Source organism: Nilaparvata lugens, chromosome 5 (genome assembly GCF_014356525.2).
Source record: "Nilaparvata lugens isolate BPH chromosome 5, ASM1435652v1, whole genome shotgun sequence".
Lineage (NCBI taxonomy): Eukaryota > Metazoa > Arthropoda > Insecta > Hemiptera > Delphacidae > Nilaparvata > Nilaparvata lugens.
Window position 1 is genome coordinate 6,609,621 of NC_052508.1, and position 26,473 is coordinate 6,636,093.

At 34.8% G+C, this 26,473-nt stretch overlaps 1 protein-coding gene across 1 annotated transcript; it reads left to right on the plus strand.

The window, feature by feature from the left end:
• The first annotated feature begins 767 nt into the window (after positions 1 to 767).
• Positions 768 to 26,221, plus strand: LOC111051496 (protein decapentaplegic). Its single transcript, XM_022338022.2, has 4 exons — positions 768 to 1,046; positions 16,531 to 16,833; positions 19,756 to 20,084; positions 21,356 to 26,221. Exons 2-4 carry the CDS (start codon positions 16,545 to 16,547, stop codon positions 21,875 to 21,877), a joined length of 1,140 nt encoding a protein of 379 aa, XP_022193714.1. The 5' UTR covers positions 768 to 1,046; positions 16,531 to 16,544; the 3' UTR covers positions 21,878 to 26,221.
• The last annotated feature ends 252 nt before the right edge of the window (positions 26,222 to 26,473 follow it).

A 26,473-nucleotide genomic window follows, 5' to 3' on the forward strand; every position in this document is an offset into this window, starting at 1 on the left:
GCACTCCCATCTTCCGTTATCAACAGACGACGAAATGATCATGTTGTGTTTTTCCAAGGATGAATAATTATTATCCTTTTCATGTCCTTTAGCGAGTTTTTCCAGGGATGAGACCTAGTGCAATCGAATTTTTAAATCATAAACCTACTATGTTCCAAATTTCGTGAGAATCGTTAGAGCTGTTTTCGAGATCCGGTGAAATACAAACATATAAACATTAAAACATCCAAACATCTAAACCGTTTTCGAAATCCGTTTGAGATAAATAACCAAATATATAAATATATACAGAAATTGCTCGCTTAATATAATAGGATGTGGTATATAGAGGAATATTTTTTTGACGAATAAAATATAATTGATCATTTCTATATACTATCAGATATCCTATACCGGTATCAGCTCCTTCTGTAAGTCAGTGAATCGGCAACGCTGTCTCCTATCTTTCTCCACTGCCATTATAACGTGGAGCTCACTGTAATAGTATTCTGTATGTATTACCAATGCGATGCATAGAGCCAAGCAGGCTGGCAAATGCACCTATGGATGAGGGGAGGGGAGCCATCCCTCTAAAGAAGCACGTGTTTAAGCAGCATACTATATATGTAGCTCCATGGCTACTACTCAGTATGAATATATAGAATCCTCAAGGAGGCAGTAATTCCGAGGAGAGGGTGGTTGTCGGAGGAGGGGAGGGAGAATGATAGTGTGGGGGTGGGGGTTGAGAGCAGCACTGCTAGTCAGCTAGTCGTCAGTCCCCAGTCGCCAGTCGGTCTCTGGAAGCCAACCGGTGAACATCGAGCAGAGTGTGCCATAGGTAGAACAAACAAGGTTAGAGTGCATCGTCAACGTTGGGAAAGTGTGTGCATTTTAGTGTTGTGTTATGCTAGGTTCGATCGTGGTGACTTGCGGTGATTTTGGTCGTCATTCGTTGCCTGCCAAGTGTTCACCAACTTTTCCTGATGTTACCTTTAGGTGATTCTTTACGTTTGCACCTGTCGACGATTCGGTCAGCTCGATTCTACGTCAACAATTACTATAGAAAGGTGAGTGAGCCACTTCCTTCAAAGTCATGTGCTTTTTGATAGTGTTTGAGACCCGGGAGGTGTTCCAACTTGTCCCATAGTTAGTTCCAGGTTAGAATGGCAGTGGAGAAAGATAGAAGAGCAGCGTTACCGATTTACTGACTCATTGAAGATAGTTGACACCGGTATAGGTTATCTGATGATATATAGAAATTATCAATTATATTTTATTCGTCAAGAAAATATATTTCTTCACGATTTCATAATTGAGATTGAATATTTTGTTAATCCAAATTAATGAAAACAATATAAAAATCCTGTAGTACCCTTTATTTTTAAAAACTTTAAAATAGTTCAACGACCAGTTTCGATCCTAAGTTAGTGTTCAAATGTAGCCCATGTAAGTGACGTGTTTTTATTAATCCATTATATTTCTACATTGTTGAAAACGATCTGGGAACATTGCGAAACTGGAAAAGGATAACGTCATCTGCTTGGACCACGCTATAGTCATTAATTCAGTTATTGTAACTTAGAATTGAGTGATAGGCTAAGCTATGAAGTGACAGCGCTATCTGCTTTGTTGAATGATAGACAAGGATAGCAGCACATTGGTGCTGCTATCAAGTACTTGACTACTATTAAGTACTGCTATTATAACGTGAACCTCACTTTATAAACCAATAACCCCCCTACGTTCAAAAAGATAATTATAGTTTCATTCTGTCTAATTCAAAAGTAAATTATAATCAGTTTGATCCGAATCAGTTTTTCCATGAGACAATGATTCCCCATTCGAGTGGTGTATGCGAAACAGTCCTCATATTGTCATGAATCTCATATTGTAATGAATCCTGGAGCTCCCGAAGACGCTGACTGAAAATTCAATTCCTAACTTGTGTTTCGAGACTTATATTCCACTTACAGAGTAGGATACAGAGGTAGGTTGAATAGTACCCAGACTATAGGCTCTCACCGGTTCCTATTCATGGTACCGTTTTGAAGAAATACAATAATTATGAAAACAGTTGTAAATTGGTATAGTTTCAAGGAATATGACTAATACATCGGATAACTATTGTCGCGTTCCTTGTCTACACCAAATTCTTTTACTGATCGTTATAGACCTACATGTTCCCCGATCACATTTGAGGTTATGGTAAGAAATAGACTCTGATATTTTACAATTTCGATTGTATTTCTGTTGAGCTGCTGAACACAGTTTGCGAAACTGCAGTGTGGCTCAACTAGACAGCAGGGAGATCTTCCCACTTCAAAATTTCAAAAGGTGTTCATTGAGTGCAATGGGAACCTTTGATCCCTTTCAGCCGATACTTCCACAACAAAGCCAATTTTTGCTAGGATGAGCAATATTTTGTCCATTCACAAAATTTGTCCTGCTCTCAACCACCCCCTACCACACTTTTTCTATAGAAATTTCCGTACTTTCATTCTCGACCATCCACTGGAAAGATAAACCTGTTATTCAAGCTACAAACTACACATAACAGGAAAACTTGAGCAGATACTGTTCCAATATTGAGTAACCCATAATTTTTGAATTTTATTTTGAAAATCAAATAGAATACTATTCTATTTCTCATTCTCACAAGAGAATCTTTCTGGGCGGTTGTGTAGTGAATGGCCCATTGTCAGTTAGTTCACGGTGTTGTTGAATTCAAAAGTGGTTAGGGAGAAATCGTCCAAAAATAGATCCTTTTTCAAGAGGTCAGCAGGCGCTCTTACATAGTTCATCATGTTCCATTATTAACTCGAACGCGTGTATTTCCACTATTATTACCATTGACTACTAACTATGGTTGCTTTAAATATAATTGGAACAATGTTCCTGACATGTTTCCATGATACAAACTATGGTTGCCTCAAATATAATTGGGACAAAGTATTCTCATTCCAAGACGTTCCTGACCATATTTCCATGATACATTGTAGCCTGTTTCTGTTACTTAGTCAATCAATCTCTAATACAGGTCCCCATAGTAAATCTACCATGTATATTATTATCTGAGAATGTTGGAATATACTCGCTTAGTATTCTATGAAAATGGCAAGTCAGGTTTTGTTTCTTGTAACGTATGAATATGATTTTCTTTATTTCAATAAAAATAATGTTATAATACTTTCAAATGCGTGTAAGTCCATTTCATATACTAAAGTGCAGCCTTCATTTCTTTCGACTTCACATTCATAACAAAACTATAAACTTATAAAATTATGTAACCTGTATGCATTTTTGTAAATAAATAAATTAATAACTCATGTATCATTTCCTGTAACAACTATCCTCATATTCTCACTTAGTTACTTCGAACTCGAAATCAAATTGACAAAATAGTGTTCAAACGCGAGTAATGAAAAATATTCAGTTTTGTGTTTTGACAGTCGTGAATTATTCACCGCATCAGGCTGTTGTGGATAATTTACCGAATTTGAGGCGTCTCACCGATTACTACTTATTATTCCTTATTCATTAATTTATACAATAAGAACATTATCGAAATGATAGGTAGATGAAAAAAAAGGTAATTGTGCTATTCCTCTCCCAAATTAAGATAACGTAACACATAGTACGAAATAGTTCAAGTCTGAAGTTCTTCAATTCACTTATTTTCATTGTGTATAGAATAGAATAACGCAGAATAAATTGATTCAAAACGTTGTGCACTAGTGAAATTCAAAACGACTTTCATCACAGAGAGACTTTAACGCAAGGGTAAGAACGCGTCCTGAAAATGTGGAAAATTCCTATTCAAACATCGGAATATTTCAGTTTTAAAACTGTCAACCAAAATATTATTGGTATTGTACGTCAGCTACAGTCAATTTCGCGGCTTTGAAAAGAGCCACTATGGGAAAAATAGAATGAAATATAATGGGAATCGAATGATGTGAAAATATAAATCAGATTTCACCCATACGACGTGTAACAAGCTGTGGGACCAATTCTATATATAACGTATACACATTTCGAAAGAGATATCTTCACGCAATAAAAAATTATTGTTTTTTGGTTGTAAACAAGGCACCTTCCTAAGGGGTTTCTGAAGAAGTTTTGAGTTAATCAATCTTGATTTTTTCTGAACATTTTGATGCCGTGACTGCTTCTTCTGCTCCCATGTGACGGTTTCAATAGATTAGATCTACATTGTAAATCTATCTCAGAAGTCATCGGTAATATGAAAAGAGGATATTTTTTCTCATGCAACTGATAAATAATTTTCTCCGAAGAATGTGGTGATCGAGTTTACCCACTACATTATTATAATAGTTGATTGTTGATGTTTTCTTGCGGCTTCTTAGATAAAAGCTACAGATTTCCATCAATATTCTGAATACAATATCATCATAAATGGAGCTACAATAAATTTACACGTTCCATTAGTCAGTAATAACACAGATTTATTAAGAGAAGTGAAGGCTCCCCCATCTCACTATAGTGAGGTCCACATTTCAATGGCAGTATTTGATTAACATTGGTGTTGCTGTCCTTGTCTATCATTCGACAAAACATATAGTGCTATATCCTTTCCTAGCACCGCAACGTTTCCAGATAGTCTTCCAATAATGTAGAAATATAATTAATCAACAAAATATTGTAGGCCTACCTCAATTATGGAAATTTATCATTTAATCATTTAAAAAGAAAGTGTATTGATGAATAAAATATAATTATTGATAGTTTTTATTGAGAATGAACAGTTGATATATTTTCATCAGATATACCAGTATCAACTATCTTCTATAGAAGGCAGTGACATGCTAGAGAATCGGCAACGCTGTTCTCATATCTTCCTCACAGCCAGTACAACGTGGATCTCACTATAGTGGTTAATAGCCTCATATTCATGGTTAAGAAGTTGCAATGAGTAATATTGAAACACCAGCATTTTTTGTTGAATGTATCTTCATGCGTATTTCATTGCAATGTACTATGATAAAGAGTAATCACTGGTAGTACTCAAGATAAACATACATTGGATACAGATACAGGCTGTATCTTATTCTAAGCATCTCCCATCTCACTATAGTCCAAGTAACATATGGGCAAGCCAAAGACGAGCCTACTCAATTTACTAGATATTAGATGTTGTCCAAGTAAGCAGATTGGTTATCAGCACAAGCCAGGTAATAATGCGAGGATCAAGATATATGCACAGTGAATTTCAAAGTGGAAACACAATCGCGCTGTTTGGAAGTATGTACTCGTATTTATGCAAAAGCAGTACATTCTCGTATGCAAAGCTGAGTAGGCAATAAAACAAGATAACAAGAAGTTGGACCGGTTTGTGTGTGTCTGTGCTGGTGGAGTGGATTTAACTTAAAACCACATTCCACTCGAAATAAGCTGCTGCTTCTTTGCCTTCTGCTGGGAAAAGCCAGCTAAGCCAGACTGCTCGACGCTCGCTATTTGGATCCACGGCATCTTCAAGAAACCAGCCACTCCTCCTTGCAAACATACCCAACAAACCCAACTCTGTTTTTAGAGATCTAAAATGAAAAATCCTTTATTGGGTTGAGTTGGACCTCTCTACCACTCAACCTCGGAAAAGACCTGGCATCTCTTGAAACAAAATTTCTTACCCTATTTCAGAGAGTCTCTGAAACCTGTATTTAGTACAGCAATAATCAATCGTTTGGATTCGCGTCGTCATTTAGCAGATTGGACATTTTCCTCCACCTACTTTCATAGTAACTGCAAATGTAATAGTTTTAAACATATCCATCAAACCCAGCACTGTTTTCAGTTCTTGAAATCTTCTAATACTATAGAAAAAAAATCATAAATTCATCTGAAAAATTCCCATTAAATTCAAAGTCAGGGCACATTAAATTCGTCATTCTATTTCAAAGAATATAGTCTCTGAAACCTTTATTTGGTACAGCAATAAATCGTTCTGGTACTCTATTTCAGAAAATTTAGTCCCAGATTCCTATATTTATAACAGCAATCAATATCATTTGGATTTTCATCATCATTACGGTCAATTCATTTTCCAAATACGAGTATCAAGCTTGAACTCTTCCATCAACAAAATATTATAGATATTTTCAATTATTCAAATATCTTCTAGTATTTTTCTTTTTGGATAATTCCATTCCAACGGAGCTTGTGTTTCGATGTTCATGTTCAAAAATTCCAATTGTTGGTGGATTCCGATGCGAATTTATTCCATATTTTCCCTATTCGAATTCGATAAATTGTATAAATAACTTTTTCTCCAAGTCTCTACTCGTTCTCTTGTTTTAGATTGATTCAGAAGTGAATTTATTCTAAACTTGACGGTTTTGCTTATCCGAATTTGATGAGATAATAATCTTCTCCACATATTATCTCTTCTTGTACTATTCTCTTTCTGTTAATGTCAATCAGTACTTTTTAGATGGAATGATTCCCTTGTATTTGTGTAAAAGATATGAAATCTTAACGTTTCAGGCCTGTGTTCACCAATTATGAAATTACTTTTTTTCATATTTCATATGAAAAAGTGTGTTATATGGAGGAAAGCATGAATCAGATATCAAAATTCAACTGAATAATCATGTCTATACTTTTAATAATCTAAAAGCATGACTATGTCTTTTGATGAGAAAAATCATTATAACTACAGATTGATCAGCATTATGATTATGTTATAATTAGTCTCTTGCAATGGATATTTGAATTCTAGGTTTACTTTTGGTTTATGTTTGTGTTCATATATGTATACCGTACATACTTTCAATTACATTAACTTATATCCTTCTGACTTGTACAATGTCTAGTTTCAGTTTTGAATTTGTCTATTGCCAATGTTGCTTAATGGCAATAAAGTTTTATTAATGTTTTTCCCCTTCGGTAAAAAAAGTTTACGGTAGTAAAAGTTTACCGTATCATTTATTGAAGCCTCCTCATGATACAATTAATGAGAGGGGGATTTAAGATTAATCTCCTGGGCTTTCTTGGTAACAATACGAGTAGAAAGTGCATGATAGATAATTCCTTAGTTATAATATCATCATTATCCTCCAGTACTATGAGGGAAGCTTTTATAGGAGCCTTTTCTCTTCTGAATCCAGCTTATTATCCAAGATAAGGTTATAATTTCATGGTGGATGTGGCCTAATCAACGCTGTTGGCGTCCATCTGTGAAGATATGAGGGTTGTCTATTCTCCCCAATCAAGTTATTATGCTTTATTGCCTCTGAGCAACTGCCACATTTATTCCAGCCTATAAAACAGAGCATTCACTAACCATGAAACATTCTCTGTCCGTTTTTAGTTGATCATTCTTCTCATCGAAACAACACTTCATTATCAAGCTGTCGGCATAATTGTACAACAATGAGTATAGAAAGATTTCAATGGCGATCTGAAAGTGAAATTGTATTGCTCTGGATTAGGATGTTGTCATCCAGGACTAATAATTATATTGAGAAGTAGCTGTAGATGAACGTAGGCATTATTAGTAAAAACATTAAAATTTATGCAAAGTGTAAATCGGTATTTATTTATTCATTTATTCATTTACACATTGATAGATACAATATCATTCTCAATTATGAATGATTGGGGAAGGAACAACAGGCTTAAAGCCAAAAACTGTTCTTTAGAACAGTATTCAATAGAAATTAGAGATTTTCCACCTGACTATTTATTCTTCATTTATTTATACAATAAGTACATTATCAAAATGATAGGGAGAGGAAAAATAAGGCAACCATGTGCTATTCCTCTACCATATTTAGATAACACATAGTCCGAAATAGGTTAAGTCTTGTAGTTCTTCAATTCACAGAATTTTCAGTCCTCAAGTATTTCCACAAAGTGGATTTTCAAATTTAGATGCTTCAAAACTAAACATAGATAATTATTCAACTATTATATCATAACCATCAATAAGAAGTGTAACAGCATAAAGAAAATGTCGAAAATATGGGCCTGTCATTTCAAATGCCAATTAGAGATAAATACACAGTAATTGCATTATATGATGGGTAAGATTGTGAATTTCAGAAAGGGAGTGAGTTGAATTGGTGATTCTGGGGTGAATTCAATGGTTTTACGGGTCTGGTTCATGTTGTAAGAGGAGATTTTCATCATGAAAATTTAGAGAATTTGGGTAGATCAAGATCACTGATGATGTTCTTGAGGTAAATACAAGAATAGCTAACTGTCCATAGTATCCACGAAGGTTTTCAGAATAACCTCAGTAATGCGTCTCTCAGTTCATGTTATATTGGAATTGTGGGATAAAATCTTTATTTTTATTCTACCTGTCCCCGCATGGATATCTATTCATAGTGCATAATGTTACTTCAAGTGAAACCCAACAGGCTTTTCCCAGATTTGCTGCTTTTTCAATTTCAAACAAAAGTTTCAGATCATAGTCTACGTTTCATATTGCAGAATTTTACACTAAAAACAATTTATTACATACTAGCAGGTAACCCATGCTCCGCTAGGGTCCATTTTGAAACTTGTCGTAATGAAATCTTGAAGAATTGAAAATAGGCTTATAGCCATCCTTGGTTACTTGAGAATCTATATGAAAAATTACAAGTTAATCAGTCTAGTACTTCAGACGTGATGATGCATCAAATATGATTTTCCTATCCCGTACGTGTATAAGCCAGTTCTTCCCTTTATTATAATATGGATGAGTATTCAGTAGAATGAACTTGAATGATCTAGGTGTATGCATGTTATTTGAACTGAACGATAGAACTGAGCAAGTAAAAGTTGACCGTGATAAACTTGAGAGACTCTACAACATTCTGGAGTCTGAGACTCATTCAGAGACTGAGACCTGGTTTCATCCTATATGTTTCAATTCTCGTTTCGCCCGTTATGTTGTTTCTGACTTGCACGCGCGGCACGCGATTCTTCAGCCGCGCGAACAGGTTTTCAGGAATTTGTCATTGTGCGATGAACGTTCGCAAACTCATAGAACGTCCAGCACACCGACTCATTGACGTCTTCTCAATGTAATTACTGTCACTCCCAACCCAAATATGATCTCCCATTGAAAGACAAACATTTGCAACTTGAATTTGCAGTTCTATAGTGAGGTCCACGTTGATTAGCAATGGTATTGCTATCCTTGTCTATCATTCAACAAAGCGGATAGCGCTATCTCTTTCTCGCTTTACTCTGTTGCCAGATCGTCTTTTAACAATGTAGAATTAATAAAAATGATTAACAAAATATTTCATTGTAATCATAAAAATTCATTATAAAATTATTGAAAAATATTATTTCTTGCTTAATAAATATAATTGATTATCTTGAACGAGAATGAACAGTTGATATTACATCAATAAACCTATATCAGCTACCGTCTATAGACGGCATTGACAAGACATAGGATCGGCAACGTTTTTCACCCATCTTTCTCCACTGTCATTATAACGTGGACCTCATTATAGGTTATGTACTGTGGTATACTAACTATTTAGCTCATGTAAGCATCATCCGCAATAAAAGGAACATCCTGCGAAAGTTCAGCTTTTCCCTAGTTTATTGTGCATTAATGTCTTTATTGACTGGACTATATCCATTAATTTACCAATAATCAAATCGATGATTGAGTAAGAATTATTGGGAGATCCTCAAAACTGTATATCCTTGGTTCGGATTATTGTTTCTAATTTTTGGGCAAAGAACTACTGATTCGAATAACTCAAGCTATATTTATAAAATCAACATTAGACCATAGATACTACTAATCAACTGAATAAAGTTGGAGCCCACTCAGTCAATATCTATAATAATCCAAGTGGAACATTTCTGAAGTCGGCATTATTACAACTATTTTTGTCTACATTTGAGCTAGAGGAGATATAATTACTTTTTAACTTTTCCCAACTCCAATATCATCAATTGGAACTTTTCACAATGCACCACTTTCATTTTTAAGCTCAACACTCTTCAGTAGAATGATTGTAGCTAATCTGTAACTCGGTGTTTATTTGGGTTAATTAGCGATTAAACGTGATCCGCTACTTGGATCACATTTGGATTTGCAATGACCAGCATATCTATACTCCACGATATACAGCATTATCAGAGCTTATGCTACATTTATCTCAAAAATTTTAGATCCAGACACTAGTATTCACTGGAAATTTTTTGAAGTGAACAACAAGACTTGGACTATGTGTAACCTTATGATTTAACCTAATTTAGGAGAGGAATAGCATAAGGTGGCCTTATTTTTCTCTCCCTATCATTTTGATGATGTACTTATTGTATGAATCAATAAAGAATGAATAATAATTTGCATACCTTCAAAACTTGACGAATTGAATTTTTCCTTTGAACAAGACAAATAAACCATTATCCTATTATATAGTGAACTATCGAAGTGATTTGTCGTTAATGTTTAACTCATTTATAATATAACATTTACCTCGCATTGTAGACAATAGAACTTGGAACCAAAATTTGAGCTGAATGTGTATAAGCACTTATAAGACTGAAACGTTATTCTTTATTGATTGATACAATAATAAGTACATCATCAAAATGATAGGGAGAGAAAAAATAAGGTAACCTTTTGCTATTCCTCTCCCAAATTTAGATAAGGTTACACATAGTCCGAAATAGGTCAAGTTTTCTAGTTATTCACTTCACAACATTTTCAGTCCTCAAATATGTTGACAAAGTAAATTCTCAAATTTAGATGCTTCAAAACCAGAAATAGAACATATATTCCACACTATTATTATTTAAATAGAAAAGATTCACATATTAAAGAAATTGATTCACATATTGAACTCTTGGACTAGAGTTTGAGCATATCTTATTCACTTCAGTTCACAACATGTGTAAGTTCAAGATATTTCAGGCATTAATACCTGAAAATGGTTATGTAAACGTTAAATTAGATGTAAACGGTTATGAATAACTGGCGTAACATGTTGAAAGTTTTATTCCCACATGAGTGAGTTTTCCAAGAAATGGTGTTTGAACGGTTACTATATGGAAAGACATACATCCTAACATCTGTTGCTCTTTTCTCTCGGGAAACCCCACTACTTCTTGAAATAGAATTATAATGAGATAGACTTCTGTCTTGATATCATTGCCTATCCAAATCATGTTGCTGAAGCTTATTCGAGAGAGCTTCTTATAGCCCCACTTTTTTACAAATCGAGCGATCTTCAGAATTCAAAAAAAATTATAAGATTTCGATAATTGATAATCATATTCCGAGGACAGGCTAATTTTGTTCCCTCTACTATTTCAAAGCTTGTAGCTTTGAAACTATAGACAGAGAAACTATAGACTTTAGAGAACTATAGACAGCTTATTCTTGGAATAAGCTGGCTGCAACAACATGATATTTCACAGCTGTTCAACACAATGATTTCCTCAACTATTTAATCTCAGAATTGGACCGTAAAGTATCACTGTACTTGTTCACATAATATCACTCCGCCGTTGATTGAACTCAAAAACATCATATTTGCGATAAACTTTACCAGGAACTGCTAAATTTATGCTGCTATCTCTCACGTCTCATTTCCAGCCTAAAGACTAGTTTAAAATAGAATAATCTCGATTATTACTATAATAATAATAAGCGACTATTTAAATAGTTAACTTATGATAGTATTTTATAGTCTTCAATATTTTACATAAATTTAGTATGACATTCAATGAATTTTTTTATTTTGATTAAGGCACATCAATTTTTCTTGAATTAGAATATCTCTCTATTCATTATGATTGTGGTTAATCCACTCACATTGCAAGTAGCCTACACCAATCTAAACGTCTCTCCTAATACTTGCGAATAATATATTATAGATTATAATCAAGTGAGATCAGACAGTATTAATTATTTGAGCAAAAATTGTGGATAACTGAAGAGATCAATATTGAGACAAAACTTTACTTCAAGAAAGCTTTGAAGATTTGGACGAAGCTCATTTTAGTGTTGAGTATCATTATCATTTGAGAGATTTTCAATTTCTTGGTTTTTCTTAGATTTTGTATCAAAAAATCAATTTCTTAGTCCTGCTATTTAAGAGAATCAAAGAGTCTTAGACATTCCAGATTCTGATAAAATGTTGATAATTGATAGGTTTACCTTTTTACTGTACTTTTCAGAGTCAATCCTATCACCAATATAATTATCAATGTTAGGTTTGGTTAGGTTATGTTAGTTGACGAATTTTTCAATAATATTGTCTCATTTCATTCATCACTATATCTCGCCTAATACTGTGTCAGAAGCCATATTATACCAATTTAGTTTCAAAAATTTTCAAGTTGTATGATTTATTTCTTATTTATTCACACTGTATGTATGGATACAAAAGGATCAACAGGTCTAGCACAAAAGTGCTACCTTTCCGAGTTTTGATAGAAGTATGTCTAAAACGTAGGTTATGCTGCTTCACTTTATGATGATTCAAGAATACTGATAGGAATATTGGGAGAGGTTCTAAACCGTTGATGTAATAACATACTAATGTTACCACTTTCTCACCCTTAGATGGATACCTTCCATCATGATAAGCATAATAGACCCTAAATAGCCTTCAATTTTTCGTTGCTTTGCACCATTTTTCTATTGTATATTCGATTCGGTTATCGTGTGACAGTTACCACTGGGGAGTGTTGAAGATGGGTCGTATTCTGTAGGAAGATGGTCCTTGGAGAAGTGTGCCTTTTTCGAGGGTTGGGGTAGCAAAATATCAGGACAGGTAGAAGAGCATTAACAAGGAGTGGAGTTTTGTTTGGTGTAGGAATGATAGAGCTTCTCCTTCTTCCACTACAGCAGGTGATCGAGATAAGATCGAGATAACTGCGGAGAGAGGAGAGGGACTGAAAAGACCATCATCGAAAAGATTAGTGTGTAGCAGCTTGAAATTTTGCTGTGTGGATTTCGGTTTCAGTGTAGTGGAGAAGACAGGTTGTGGAGAAAAGTTTTGAGGAGTGCTGTTTGCTGAGAGAGAGAGCTGGAGAGAGAGAGAGAGAGAGAATGAGTTCAGAGATGCTGCGAGGTCAAGATGAAGGGAAGCGTATCAGCCAAGTCCTTGCTCCATGATAGACTGCGCGGCGCGTAGCTTACTCCTCTACCGTACTTAACTTTCCTCTCTCACACACACACACTCTCTCTCACTCTCATTTACCACTCAGTCTCACTAATTCATAGCTGGTTGTTTATTAAGCTACTTGCACACTATCCCACAGTCACACTGGGCTCGTTTTATATTGGTACAGACACACTTATTGCTAGCTGTAATGGACTTCAACATTATTTTGTAATCGGGAATATTGAGAAATCATATTCAAGACTACCACTGCTTCTGTACTACAAGTCTACTAGTACTAATAATCTTGGAAAAACACTTTCACCTATACTACCAAGGGCGAATCCTGATATTGATTTATATTAACCAAAATTTGATCTAAAATTAGTTTACTTAGTAACAATTTAATATACAGTTCTTTTTAAAAATATTAGTGACTTTTTAATAATATTTTGCAATTTCTTCTCTTTTCTTTCAAGGGACTGATCATTAGGACTCATCTTCACAGTATATAGCAGTAGATTTCCTCACTAATGGAGAAGTAATAAAGAAAAACTAACACTATGCACACATCTACTAGTCGGGCATAATATGAAGCTCAATAAATAGAGCACGACTATAGCGAGATCCATGTTATAATGGCAGTGTTTAATTAGCAATGGTATTGCTATCCTTGTCTATCATTCACCAAAGCGGATAGCGCTATCTCTTTCTCGCTTTGCCAGATCGTCTTTTAACAATGTAGAATTAATAATTAATCAACAAAATATTTCATTTTAATTATGAAAATTCATTTCGAAATTATTGAAAAATACAATTTCTTGCTTAATAAAATATAATTGATTATTTTGAAAAGTTAATATAACATCAATAAACCTGCATCAGCTACCGTCTATTAATAGAAGGCATTGACAAGACAGTGGATCGGCAACGTTTTCTCCTATCTTTCTCCACTGCCATTATAACGTGGACCTCACCATAAGCATATTGATATGAGTCTGATTGAAGCTGGGTTTCCACACAACAGTGACAGTGAACAATTCTCATGATTTCTAATTGGGCAATTCACACTCAGTCTGGCCGTGGGAGTATAAATAATACCATTAGAACTCCTGGGAATTATATTCCTACTGTTCAAGTTTACTGTCAAGAGTTTAATGTTATCAGTTGATGACAGATTTTCTATTCATTTTCACTCAAAACTAAAGCTTGATTGCACGAAAATCAACTCTGAACTTGAATCAGTTGTGTATAAAGGTATGGGACGGATTGAAGAGAAACATTAGTCTCATTTGGTGGTTGATTAAAATTGAAGTCAAACCCAGTATGAGTCAATAGGGATAAGTCCATATCTTGCCGACATTATCACTTTTTCAATAATTGAGGGGATGCTCTATAGTGAGGTCCTCATTAAAATGGCAGTGAAGACAGATAGGAGAACAACGTTGCCGATCCTCTGTTTTGTCAATGCCTTCTATAGAAGGTAGCTGATACAAGTTTATTGCCGTAATATTAACTATCAATTATAGTTTAAAATGATCAATTATAATTTTTTAAGCAAGAAATTTTCAATTTCTTTCGATTTTCAATTTATTTGTAAAGTGATTATTGTAATTTTTCTTTTGATTGGGGAGCAATTCTTGGGGTTTTCCCGTATGCTCCCATATTGTTGTAATAAATAAATAAATTATATTTTTTAATAATTTAATAATGAATTTTAATAATTGATATGAAATATTTTGTTAATTGATTATTAAAACCACATTGTTAAAAGACGATCTGACAACAGAGCAAAGCGAGAAAGAGATAGCGCTATCCGCTTTGGTGAATGATAGACAAGGATAGCAATACCATTGCATATCAAACACTGCCATTCTAATGTAGACCTCACTATAGTTGAGGGTAATGTGTGATTAATTAAGTGTTCCACTGGAACAGTAGAGATAGTCTTTTTCAAAAATATTATACTCCAAACCAATACTCCAGTTTTTCCAAACGCCAAAAAAGTGGCTAAAGTAGACAAAAGAAGCAGTTCTCGGGAGATGTAGGCTACATTTTTGTGTTGATGTTTTCGCTCTCTGCATCTAGCCGAGAGAAAGATCTAATCCGATAAACAGTCAATAAATTTTCGACTGTTTAAAAGTCAGATCTTTCCTTCGTGTATGGGTCAGTTTGCACAGTCTAAACTCCTTTCCAAACAGACGAGTCTCAACAAACACCTGTTCCTCTTTTTGTTTCCCTCTGCTTTGATTTCTCTAGCAAGTAAACATAATTTCGAATGTTTGCGTTGTTGAACTGTTGAAATCACTTACACTTCAAGGCGATCGCTTTGTCTATCAAATGCTTCATTTTGTGATATATTTATCTCCAAATTACAGTAAATCAGAGGTAAAATAGAATCTAGTGAAAATGGAGCTTGTGATCTCTTCCAACAGTCACATTAAGTTGATTTTAATGCTGGATTTTCCAAGCTCGTGGTGTTGTGAATTTATAAAAAAACCAGTATTGTAGAATTCTTTGTATAGTATGTCTAGCTGTAAATCCATACAGGAGCCTTTACTGAAATCATATTATCACAAAAATGTGTTCAAAATTGTGTTTTTCTGATGTATTGCAAGAGATGTTTCTATTTTTCCAGGATTATTCTAAAATATAGCCACTTGACTGTCTCTGATTACATACAAATATTTTCGACCACACTACTGCTACATTTTATTTCCTTGAAGATGTTTTTGATAACATACATATAAAAAAAAAACTCTTTTTAATTTAATTTCCTTAGGGTACCAACAAAATGACCAAGATATGGTCCCATGGTATAGAGCGTTTATGTTGCAAATTTCACTGTTAACTCAAGCTGATAGTCCCATATTATTAGTATACCAATATTTGTTTCTATGAAGCTGTATGACGCTGATAATCTCTCATACTTTACCGGTCTTACACTCTTACTCCAGCAAAACAGTAATATTTATTTATCCAGTAGACTAATCTATAATAATTATTACTGTATAGATGTGAGAAGACTTATGCCCAAAACTGTCCCTTCTCAAATTCTTACTACAGTCCAAATTAAATTGTAGCTCAAGCCACTATCACTAATTAAAATAGCAATTCACACTTCAAAAAACTAACAAATCTTCAATCAAAAATAGATATCACGAATAACTAAATCTATCAGAATTAGAAACAATTATCCAAAAAATCTAGATTTCGAATAAAACTGGAAAATATTGAACCGAAAACTTCACGAACAGTAGTGATATTGAACATCAGTCGACAATAATCGGCTTGAGTTAACAAAAATCGGCTAGAAATTTTGGAACACAAACAAACTTTACCATGAGATATCTTCTTATGCTATCTTTTCTCTATGCAAATACGTTTGACCGCCCTCTAGTTGCATTAAAATTCAAAACAGAAATTTTTGATTCATAGTTTTCTGTTGATTTTGTTTTAGGAGTGTGAGCGATCATGCTGGCAGTGCTGATGGTGGGGGCACTGCTTACGTTGCCCGGGGGCGGGCTGTGTGGGGCGGGAGCGGGAACGGGAGAGAACCGTCAACGACTGGAGGCGACACTTTTGTCGGCGCTGGGTCTGTCGTCGCGGCCGCGGACGGATCGGAGTCGTGTCGTTGTGCCGCCGGCGATGATGGAGCTGTATCGACGACAAGCCGGACTCAAGGGCCAGGAGACGCTGGCTCTACCACTTCCAGGACGGCATACACGGTCGGCCAACACCGTGCGATCGTTCCAGCACAAGGGTGAGTCGCGTTCAAATCACCGTAGAGGAAAGATAGCATAAGAAGATATACTATGGTGCTGTGTATGAATTTGAGATAATACTGTATCATATTGTGTTGATACTGTATCATGTGTGGTGATACTGTATCATTTGTGGTGATACCAGATAGAAAAGATAGCATAAGAAGATATCTCACAGTATAGGTCGTCTAAGTTCTGCAACTTGAGTTGCAGTCAATCTAATTTCATTTATTACAATTCACAATATTTACAATATAGTATATATGTGATACAATACAAACTATCACAAAAGTTTGTAATATTTACAATATGCACACTCTCTGTATTTTGATTTAGATAAAATTCTATTATCTTGTTGATTTTGATTTTCCTACTTGAAAAAGCCAAAAATTCACTAATGATATAGTAGAACTGTTTCATAATTGAATGAATACATATTTATAGTGCAGTCTTAAGTTATAATAGCAGTGAAGAAAGATAGGAGAAGAGCGTTGCTGATTCTCTGCCTTGCCACTGCCTTCTATAGAGGATAGCTGCTAATGGAATTAGCTGATAAACTGTACATTCTGGTTTAAAATTATCAATCAAGAAAATTTTTTTTCATGATCGAGATTGGATATTTTGTTAATTGATGTCATTTCTACATGTTGATAAACGTTCTCGTGCTGTTGCGAAAAGGATAGCGCTACATGGTCAGTTGAATGATAGGCAAGGATAGCAACACCAATATTAATCGAATAGTTCCATTATAACGTGGACCTCACCATAATGTAAAAATTGTATCAGTAGGCAATGTATGCCGTATTTCAGTTTAGATCATTGTATTTTGGTGATATCGTAAGGCCTAAATAGAAATTTGATGAAGTTTAATTCCTTGAGTTTGTGATGTGAATGGGCACCTTTTAATTACGTAATTAGGTTATGGTCAGAAGATTTGCATAAGCGAGATCAATAATTATGAACTAACCGGTTAACCGCTATACAAGTATTTCGAGAGAAATTAAGACATACACGAGTGGCTAAAAATAACAACCTGTGCAGCCGCACCTGAAACGGCTTCATGAAATTATTAATAAACCCTGCAAAGCCGGATTCATAACTGATTAAACTCCCCAAACTTATATAAGTTTATTCACATAATTTTTAACTATGATAAATGATTGAGTAATGAAAAAATTGTTCTAATTATTATTTAACGAAAATCCAAATTAAATGCTGCAATTCACCCCGAAGACTTCTGCTACTGCAAATGTATTGACAACAGGGTAAACAGGCAGATGGAAATTCGATTAGCGCTACTATTCAAAAATTATTTGTCAGCCCGGGCTCTTCGTTAAATAATAATAATTAATTCATTAGCATTTGAATAATTGCAATATCTCAGTAATTTCCATCTGTAAAAAATTGTTCCATGAGTTTACAATACAATTTTCAACTTTATTATTGTAGTCTCAAGTTCTCATTATTTCTATAGTTTTTAGATGTTATATGTTATTTATTTATTCAGCTACCAATGTACAACACCAATATTACAGGAAATACGTGAATAAATCAATATAATAGAACGACAATGTTGACGTGATATCAACTTGAGAAGCCATAGCTTACTCATTGCATAGCCATTACTTGAAATACTCAACAAGCCATGAGATTCTAACGTTAGATAGTGACTCTTGATTGAAGACCCCATATATTTATAGATATATTTGAGCTCTATATTTGATTATCATATTATATATTTATTATATTTGATCTCTCTCACCCATGAATTGATAAAGTTCGCAATGATTCCTAATAATTTTTTATATTCTTCAGACGTTAGGTGATAGGAAAACCCACAGATCCATATTACAGAGAAATATTATAGATTTGAAAACAGATATTCGAGCAAAATATTGATTGGAGAACATCAAATGATTCGCCGTGACCTGAGGGTTCTGATTAGATCTTAATACCAAGGCATCAAACAAGTTATATTGGAGGCTATTAGATAATATCGGTATTGTTCGGCTCTGATTGATGTTTTGTATCGAAATGTCAATTTAATTCATCGCAGGCTTCCGAAATACATAATCCAGACACAATATACATTAATTTATTTCGTAGTAAGAATATAAGCTGAAGAATTCCCATTCGATTTATTATTAAAGTGATCATGAGTCAATAAAATCTATATTTCTTTGGAAACTTGGTTTCTCGTATTCTATTGAAGTTTCCGAAACTGAAGATTAGTGAGGATTAAATAATGGTGATAATTATCAGCTATATTATCTAGCCATAGTGAGGACTACGTTATAATGGCAGTATTCGATGAACATCGGTGTTGCTATACTTGTCTATCATTCTTCAAAGCAGATAGCGCTATTCTTTTCTAACAATGTAGAAATATAATTAATTAGCAAAATATCCAATCTCAATTATTATTTGGTCATTGAAAAATATACTGTATATGTTCTTGACAACTATAATTGAACAAGAATGAACAGTTAGTATTACATAAGATATACCGGTATCAGATATGCTGTACAGAAGGCAGTGGCAAGGCAAATAATCGGTAACGCTATAATAGCAACATATCAAGTGACGTTGGTGGCTCAGGTCTGGTGTCAGAGCAATGCTTTTCTCCTATCTTTCTGCACTGACTTTATAACGTGGACCTCACTATAGATTAGTGTATATTATTATTGTTTTCATACTATTAATTATTGCATGTCACTCGTATCTTTGTATATTTATTTTGTATGTTGTAAATGCTTTTTTTATTATTATGAAGTCTCCCCAATGTAATACCACTCGTATATTATGTTGTATCTTGTATATTCATTTAATTCACCTTCCAACTTATTCTATTGAATGCCTTTTTTGTGCGTTTTATTATTGATATATCTATTTGTTTATTCAATCATTCATTTATTTTGCAGAGAGCGACATAGACCATAGGTTCAAGCGTTCGGACAGGTTCCGACTGCATTTCGACGTAAGCAAAATGCCAGAAGGCGAACGCGTGACGGGAGCCGAACTTAGACTGAGTGTGGAGGCGGGCAGCGGTGGAGGCCCGAGTCGTCGGGTGGAGGTCCACGACATCGTTAGACCCGGACGACGGGGACAGTCAGGGCCGATCACGAGGCTGCTAGACTCGCGAGCCGTTCACGATAACTCGGGCGAGGGTCGTCCGATCGTTCTAGACGTTCTGCCCGCTGTGGAGAGGTGGGCCGAGGAGCCCGCTCATAATCACGGACTCCTTGTCAAGGTCAGCATTTACCCTACAACTCAAATCAAGCAAATTCATTGCAATATTAATAACTTTGGAGTTCTATAATAGATCATCCACTGTACCAGGATTATAAATAAATCCAAACAAATGCATTGCATTACGAATAACGTTAAACTTAATACCGTAAAATCCTGACAGGTGTTCCAATGACAGAATCTCTCCTACTCACAGATCAATTCAAACAAATGCATTGCAATAAAAATAACTCTAGAGTTGTATAATAGATTATCTACCGTATCGTAATTATAAATGCACTGCAATACGATTATAGTAAAATATAATTAACGTAAAACCCTGACAGGTGTTAGGATATCTGAACATTGCAGTTTTTCGTAGTAAAAAATGAAATGAAATGAAAATACTCTTTATTAGGCGGAGTTAGGACTAGAAAGTCCTTTCTACCACTCAACCTAGTATTATTATTAAATTAGTAGTAACTAATCGGTAATATCATAACTATAGTAAGGTGCACGTTTTAATGGCAATGGAGAAAGATCAACGTTGCCGATCCTCTGTCTTGTCAATGCCTTCTATATACGGTAGCTGATACAGGTTTATCAATCTAATATCAACTGTTCATTCTCATTTAAAATCAATTATATTCTATCAAGTAAGAAATTATATTTTTCCCGAATTTCATAATGAATTTTCATAATTCAGATAAAATATTTTGTTAATTAATCATGAATTCTACATTGTTGAAATACCATCTGGCAACAGAGCAAAGCGAAAAAGAGAAAGCGCTATCTGCTTTGTTGAATGATAGACAAGGATAGCAATACCATAGCCAATCAAACACTGCCATTATATCGTGGACCTCACTATAGGCGTTTGAAGTGGGTTCTGAACCACTGATGGTAATGTAAATAAAATAAGCAGGAAGCAGATGGTAGATATTTTGCAATTGGAGGGATAGTAAAACAGATGAAGATACTAGAGGAATCAAAATAGCTTAGAAATCAGAACGGAGTAATCAAAGGATTTTAATTCATCCAAGTGAGACATCAAATATCAATCAATTCAATCAATAATTCTATTAAAATTAACACAATAGAGAGAAATCAAAATACAAAAAAAGCATTGGATGTTTCAGATCATTAGAATTATTACCAATATTTATTTCTATAAAAGCACTATGTAACACATGAATATTCACTTCAGTTTGTTTCTGAGAGTTGTGGAGATCTTGGTGTAACTTAAAAATGAATTAAGTTGTTTACTGAGAATGTTGTCGGCTATGTTGACAGGTGAAAGTGGAAGACACCGACTCGCTAGAAGAGAACACGGTGACGAGCGGCGCCAAGGTGCGTCTACGCCGCGAATCGCCGCTAGACGCCGACCAACCGCTGCTGCTAGTCTACCTAGATGACGGTCGCGGCACGGAAGCGACCCTGGACCGCAGGAAGCGAGCGGCGACGTCGACGACACGCAAACAACGTCGCAAGGACGAGCGGGAGACGTGTCGCCGGCACGCGCTCTACGTCGATTTCGCTGACGTCGGCTGGAACGACTGGATCGTCGCGCCGCCCGGCTATGACGCGTACTACTGTCATGGCGACTGTCCTTTCCCGCTCGCCGACCATCTCAACTCGACCAATCACGCGATCGTGCAGACACTCGTGCACTCTGTGAACCCGGCCGCAGTGCCAAAGGCCTGCTGTGTGCCCACTGCGCTCTCTAGCATCTCCATGCTCTATGTCGACGAGGACGACAAGGTCGTTCTCAAGAACTACCAGGACATGACTGTGCAAGGCTGTGGATGCCGGTAGAAAATAGTGCACCTCATTCACGTCCCCATGACCCCCCCCCCACATCTCACTAGTCAACTTAACTTAAAATGCAAATAGCAACCAACAAGAGCAAAAATCTCAACAACGTTTTGCTGCGTAGAGATTTGAGCACTACACACACGTGAATTTCATTTTTTATCAGCTGATTATGTCTGTATCTGTACAGAAACAGTGAGGCTGTGATCACATTGTATAACTACCTCCGTAAGCAAAGCCGTAGTGCATTCGTGTGACGTCAGCACGGGTAGGGCTCCTAAACCAATAAAAATTCGTTGATTTCAGATTATCTATATCAGCTAGTGTTTTAATTGGTCTAGGAGCCCTACCTGTGCTGACGTCACACGATTGCACTATGGCTTTGTTCACAGAGGTATAGTGATTTAATGCGTATATGTGCAAGTGCACGTCAGATCATGCATGAGCCAAAAAACAAAATCTGGTGATAGACATTGAAACACCATGTGACTTGCATGTAGCTTGCTGCAACCAGCAAGTGCCCGCTTCCAAGATTTCTTCAAGACTTCCAAGTTCCTATTGCTCTTCCAAGATTTGGTATCTCATCTGCAGGCTTGACCATGCATAACCAAGCGAGCACTTGCACATGTGAACACACCCTAACGTACAGATACGTAGCATCAGAAGATGAAAAGTGAGATGCGTGTGTTCAAGGCGCGCTCAAGTCTGTACGCACCTTAACGACTGGAAACATCACAACCCTTAACGTAACTATTCACCGTACATTTTTCAAGATTTTCACTGGTGACAGACAAAAGTACCGCAAACTTCAAAACTTAAATACATTTTTTGTGATTCCCTCTTGAGATGCAGACCTTTATCTATGTAGTAGAAAAATAATATAAATTGAATTTGTAAATAAAAATACATGAATATATGTTCTTCCAATTTAGGCGATGAACTTTCTAGTCATTCGGTTCTGAAACTCCAATTTTATTCTTTTGTTCTAGCCTATATGGTAATTTCACCAGGGTGCCATTCATTTTCGACCTGGACCTGGAAACTTTTAAAATAATAAATAGTAACTATCCAAGAGTTGTCGCTGATAAATCGCGACCATGGAATATAAAATATTTCTTATTCCTGAACTATAAATAATTGTTTCTCAAAATTCATGATCAAATAAGAGTTTTTCAAGGAAATATCTGTTTTCATCTCCTAAGAGACGTGAATGAGGCTGTTGCTAGGTTTATAATTGTGCCGTTCAAGTGTGTTACCAGTAGCTTAGAAGTTGGAACAATTTACAATCGTTGTCGAAACTGTGTGATAATTTGTGGTAAGATGTAAAGTGTACACCGCGTCCCCACTAAAATAATTATTGTATTGACTATAGTATTATTAGTTGTATATAATCATTGTGTATTTATGTTAATTAGTAAGGAATATGTACAGACTTTATTGTGAATTTAGATTTTTACATTCTCTACCCTGGTGCCTTCAGCTTTGTGATTCATTCACTTTGTGCCATGAATTGGAAATAGTGAGAATAACTCGAAAAACTCTTCTCTGAATTTTAAATTCGAAGCTCAATTATGTGCCTGAATTCTTCTTATATATTCACTGTATGTTAATCAAACTTTCAAATTATATATTAAGTTACCCTGATGAATCTGAAAGTGGAAATTTGAATTTTAATAGGGTACCTATTTCATGTTTTAGGGTAGATTGTAAATATTGTAAAATAATGTAAATTTGAAATTTTCTATATATTTATTACACGTTTATAAGAGTTAGTACACAATATTTTATGGAAAAAACTGTTATAAAATCAACGAACATCACTTTTTTGATATTCAGCTTCAAAGAGATAATAGATTAAGTTTGCAAGATATTCATTATGTTTCTAATTTTCAATGCTTGAGGAATCAATGAACTTAATGAGCTGTTATATCCATCAATCATATTACTATAATAATATATTATTTATATTGAATACAAATGAGTAACATTGTCAAAATGACTGATTCATTAACACAATTTCAGATACTAATTTCGGTTTTAGAATTGTTACACAATTATATCTCCTAGTATAATGAACTGACTGTTCACTATAGATTGATAATTGTGTAAGAACCGAAACTAGTATCTCAAATTTTATTAATAAATCAGTGGTTTTGACAGTATCAAGTTGTCTTTATCTTGTATGGATATCCACTACATCATCTTACTAACAGCACATTAATTTCATCAGTCATGACAATCTGAGTTTTGAGTTTTTTCATTCAAAACTATTTATAACTTTTTTTTAAAACTGTAATAATCTGTTTTCTTCTAATTATAGACCAAAATAATTGCTAATATTCACAATGTATATGTTATAATACATGATGATACATTCATTTATTGATACAAATACTGACGTTCTGCTTTTTGACATAACAATTTACAATCAGTACTTATATGAATAATACTATAAATATGTCTATTTATAATACTAATTTGAGCAGGTAACACGATACAGATAGATGAAAAACACTTAGAAACTTAGGCTACATTATTTTCCAAAATTTTCGCTGGCTTCGCCAACCTTTGTCAACGATCGTTGTAGTTGTAGTGGTTTCTATTCAATATGATATTCTTGGTGGATTTTCACTGTGAAACGAGCCAAATATTATTTTTATTTCAAAATGTAATAAGTACTGAATCAAATTTTCTAATTAGCAGTTGATCAAGCTTTACTGATCTATCCATGTCATACAGTCCATTCCTGTACTCTATACTACGTACTCTGTAATACCTCTATAGTCCTCTTACAATTGTAATGGTTACAATGATTCATCACAAGAGAAACAGATGATAATTGGTCACCGTATGCCTGATCAGATAGACCCAACAGATAGTCTATAATAAATGCAGGAATGCGCATTGAAATTGTTTTCAATCGACAAGATTTATGTGATAAATTTAAAGAAGTGATGGGATTAAGCTTGTACAGTACAACGCTCAGTTCACGTGTGCTATTTGGAATGCAAATTCGTTTTCTCGACACCCGATACTGAATTATGGTAGTTGGTAGTTATTGGCAATAGCAACAGAACGTGTACAGTTGAATATGTTAATATTTTCCCTCTCTTTTGCACTCGTTCTGGGTGCGAGTGAGCTAATAATGTCAACGTGGTGCATATACACTGACGGTGCTCTCAATCTAGGCTACATCAGTATAAATAATGCAAGTGTGTGTGAGAGAGAGTGGACACGAGTGAGTGAGAAGGAGCAAAAGAACACCTGGATGGGACACGGAGCACCCATATGACTGGTTTTCGTTTCTGGTACTGCTGGCTTCTCGGCCTCTCCAGTCCGGCTCTCTGCTCACAGAGCCTACCTGACTTCTTCTTCTTATCCACATTGAAAATGCAGGCCTTCTTTTTTTGGCCTTCCCCTCGGGCCGCCAATTAAACTGCTCATTCCAGATACCAACCGTTGAACTGGGCAAGGTTTCTATTTTTAAGTGCAAATCGTCCTTGAATGCTAATCTTTTCTGAAATTTTTTATCAACAATTTTTCCAACACATCTGTTCCTCAGTATCAGTTCAAGGAAATCTTGAGATAAATTCCATGACAATCGTTCATGGAAAATATGCTTTAAATAAGATTGATCTAAATTTTAAGAAAAATCCACTTCATATTAATAAAAATTCACAACTTTAAGATTGATCTACTTTGAAGAATAGTATCTCGAATCTCTTCCATTCCTTATTTCCCTCTCTTAACTAAGAAGATGTTGTTAATTATTGATTCCTCATCTCAATAAAACAAGTGTAACATATAATAATAAAATCATCAATTCGACTGTATTTTCAATTTTCATGATGAATTCTGTGACTTTCAATCCAGAAAACTTGAGAATTCAGAAATTTGGTACCATGCTAGAGCTTGTGAAAGAGAGTTCCAATTCTTGAACCATGATTTTGTCATCAACCAATGATTAAGTTAATTTGTCTCTCAGCTGTGTGGAATATTGTTCAAGAAAGTCAACTTGATCTGTGTAATTGAAAGAAATTTTGCTTGTTCTTGAACAGATCTCAAGCATATCTGATGATAGGTTTGTTACATGATAATTCATTTATATTATTCCAAAATTATTGTTGCTATTCATTGCATATTATTGTACTATCCATGATTATCGTTGAATTTCTTGCATTCTATTACTATTATGTCTTTCAGTCTATTTATTGTGAATTTGTAAATCTGTATAAATATTTGTGTAAACGATTTAGTTGTATATTTCAATGGATGTATACATTCTATTGAAAGATTATTATAAATCAGCCAAATTGGTGAAACGAAAATAAAAGTATTTGTTTAAAACAGTGTTTCATTATTTTTACTTTCCTTGCCCTATTACCATAGGTAAGGAAAGTATTGCTTTCCGAAAACAATTAAGGTACCCCAATTTCTAAATTTCTATACGTTTCAAGGTCTCCTGAGTCCAAAAAAGTGGTTTTTGGGTATTGGTCTATATATATGTGCGTGTGTGTGTGTGTGTATGAGTGTAAATGTGTCTGTGTACACGATATTTCATCTCTCAATCAACGGAATGACTTCAAATTTGGAACGTAA